This window comes from Pyxicephalus adspersus, chromosome 7, assembly GCF_032062135.1.
Source record: "Pyxicephalus adspersus chromosome 7, UCB_Pads_2.0, whole genome shotgun sequence".
Taxonomy (NCBI): Eukaryota; Metazoa; Chordata; class Amphibia; order Anura; family Pyxicephalidae; genus Pyxicephalus; species Pyxicephalus adspersus.
In genome coordinates this window covers 5,821,010-5,823,980 of record NC_092864.1, presented here as the reverse complement: position 1 = coordinate 5,823,980, position 2,971 = coordinate 5,821,010, and the positions used below count along the sequence as shown (strand labels likewise).

The following is a 2,971-nucleotide window of genomic DNA, read 5'->3' as shown; positions in this document are numbered from 1 at the left end:
ACAAATCACCGGAAATTTCAGGTTATCACCAGGTAAAAATGAATTTTATTCATTTAAAGTGAACCTGTCAATGGCTGTTGCTTGCTCTGCACCAACTTTTTTCAGGAATCATCCAGGAATGATGCCTAGGGGCCACACCCTTTAACTAATATTAGCACAGAGCTGATATATATATATTTTTTGCATTTTGCTGAATTATTTTGGGGCGTGAAAACGGTTTTATTGTCCAGGTTCATATTTATGTTTAAATATTGAAATTCCTCAGCCACCTTTCTCCCTGATTCGCTCTGTGAGCAGAAAATTGTTCGGTAATTTGTGTGTGTTTATGCTACGATTGTACTGTACACACCACGGCCCATAGCCTGGCCCTCTACGCCCGCCTGTGATTGGCTGGCCTGGGTGGGGGTGAGGAGTGCAGTTGTGTTATGTGTAAACACGGGCTTGTGTCAGAGAACAATACACCATCACAACTTATTCTAAACCGATCTCACACTCCTCGAACATGGGTCCCATCCTGAGACTGTGGGTGCTCGGCTCGGCCCTGGTGGAGACTTTCCTGTTTTCGGGGTGTCTGCTTGGTTGGAACTCGCTGAGCCCCATTCTGGTGGAGCTGGGTGTGCTCGCTCATCACTGCCACTCAGGTCTGTATTGGTGTTGTAATTAACTTTCCTTTATTGTCACCTGGTGATCCTGCCAAATAGCCAATCAGGGTGACAACACCCCATGTGCGTTGTCTATGAAAAAGCCACGTTGTCACCTTTGGATGGGCTGGATTTAGACTTGGGGAGTCAATGAGCTATGAATTGGCGATCACTAATAAATATCATCATCGCCATTACAGTCTGACGAATGGAGTTAGAAAAATTTAGCAACCCAAGTTGGAATTTTGGATTTAAATGGTTTAAATATTTTTTTTGAGGAGTGGAAATTACTAGGAATAATTTATTTAGCAATTTTAGGAACCAGGCACAGAACAGGGCAGTCTGAACCCATTTTTATGAATAATGCATCTTTCATTGATGTATAAGGAGTTCATGATGATATGGCCAGTTAGAATTGTTCAGGTTTGTAATAGATTTAGATGTGTGAGTGGAAGAAGTGTTTTGTGGGCAGATCCTGGTGGATGGCACCATGGCAGCCAATCAGCAGGGCCAATGGCTATGCCCAATCATATGAAATCAGCATATGGCATCTAGGACAGCTGGCAGTCTGAACCCATTTTTATGATTGGTTCAACTTTCAATGAGCTGTTGGCGGTGGTGCAATTATTCTTTGATGTATAACTGGATATTGCTGTGATTTCACTTAGTCAACAGTCACAATATTAAAAAATGAAGGAATGGTATTAGCACCAATCACCATGTGCTCCTTGTTTAAAATCCTACATGTACCTAATGGCTGCTCCAAGCTGTCCATGTTTCACCAGCACACCAGCAGCAAATAGCACTTACCTTTGGAGGAAGGAGTGCCAATGCTGCCCCTCATCTTTGGGAAATTCAGACTCAAAACACAACTCTTTCACTAAAATTCTGAATTTTGATCCAAGGTTATAATGTGTGACTTGATAACCTCCAAGGTTATAATGTGTGAATTCAATTAGAACCACCCTACTACTATTTAGCACTTTATTATGAGTGAATGCAATTAGCCATGACGAACATTCATTTGTTAGTTTTGAACACTCGGTCACCATTTTTTAAAAGTAGAGCACACAGCCGCAATTGGAGTGAATGGACCGCCTACGTCCAAATATGGTGATCAGTTACTGAATAAACCAATTGGAGCATGACACTGGTCAATGCATCATTCTGCCCAAAATACTGAGGACATCTAGTGGTGAAGAAGAGAATTGCATGGCACAGCACAAGGCTGGAGATGAGTATTGCAGCAAATTGTTGTTTTTTATTTTTTTATTTGAATTCATATTTTTAGATTTTCATCTACCATAATGGTATTCAATTACTAGTATTCTCTCTAAATTAAATTAATTAAAAAAAAGTTTGAGATCCCTTAAATATTTACACTTGTTGCCACATCCTTCCTTTTTTTCAGATGCTGGGTTGTCAGAGGAAAGGAGGAATTACACCAGCGCTGTGTATGAAAGTAATTTTACAGATGTTACTGCAACACAGCAATCCTTGCATGGAATTCTGGGTAATATATTGAAGGATTTTCTATACAGACCTATAGGTAGGATTGGTAAAACTTGATGTGTATTGCAGTCCCATGATGTTCATCAATTTATAAAACACAAAGAGAATAAATTCTTGGTATGTTTTTGGTCTCCCTGCAGAAATGTCCCCATTACTTGGACTGACAGAGCCCGGATCCCGGCAGGAAGGACCCGGGGACCTCTGCATCTCTCAGGAGCAGAACCTGAACCTGGCTTTCACTGTGGGGTCCTTCTTTATGTGGGGGTCATTTCTTCCCCTGCAGCTGCTAATGGGGTACACCCAAATCAGATCACTGCGGCAGATTGGAGGGTGAGTGACATGAACACCCCAATATTCTATATCCTCCATATATCATTATTTATACATCAACCTTCCTATAATGTCACCCACAGAGCCCTGATATCTGTGTCCTGCCTGATGCTGGTCTATTGCTGCACCAACCCCCCCAGTGAGTACATACATGACTCTGCACAGTACTACTTCTGTACCCCGAGTGTAATTCTCAGTATCTGTCCTTATACTGTATGTATGGGCTCTGCACAGTACTACTTCTCTTATCCCACCCTGGGTGTGATTCTCGATATCTGTTCCTATTCTCTATGTATGGACTCTGCACAGTACTACTTCTCTTGTTCTGTACCCTGGGTGTAATTCTCAGTATCTGTTCTTATTCTGTATGTATAGACTATGCACAGTACTACTTCTCTTGTCTTGTACCCTGGGTGTAATTCTCGGTATCTGTTCTTATTCTGTGTATGGGCTCTGCACAGTACCACTTCTCTTCTCTTATACCCCGG

At 41.7% G+C, this 2,971-nt stretch overlaps 1 protein-coding gene across 2 annotated transcripts in view; it reads left to right on the top strand.

Moving 5' to 3' along the window:
- The first annotated feature begins 486 nt into the window (after window positions 1-486).
- LOC140334956 (large neutral amino acids transporter small subunit 4-like) overlaps window positions 487-2,971 on the top strand; it is a 13,578-nt gene continuing 11,093 nt past the window's right edge. For both annotated transcript variants that reach the window (XM_072417268.1, XM_072417267.1), the window contains exons 1-4: window positions 487-641; window positions 2,053-2,154; window positions 2,294-2,483; window positions 2,567-2,622. In XM_072417268.1, the coding sequence (XP_072273369.1) occupies window positions 503-641; window positions 2,053-2,154; window positions 2,294-2,483; window positions 2,567-2,622 (487 nt within the window). In that variant the 5' untranslated portion in view covers window positions 487-502. The remainder of the gene's footprint in view (window positions 642-2,052; window positions 2,155-2,293; window positions 2,484-2,566; window positions 2,623-2,971) is intronic.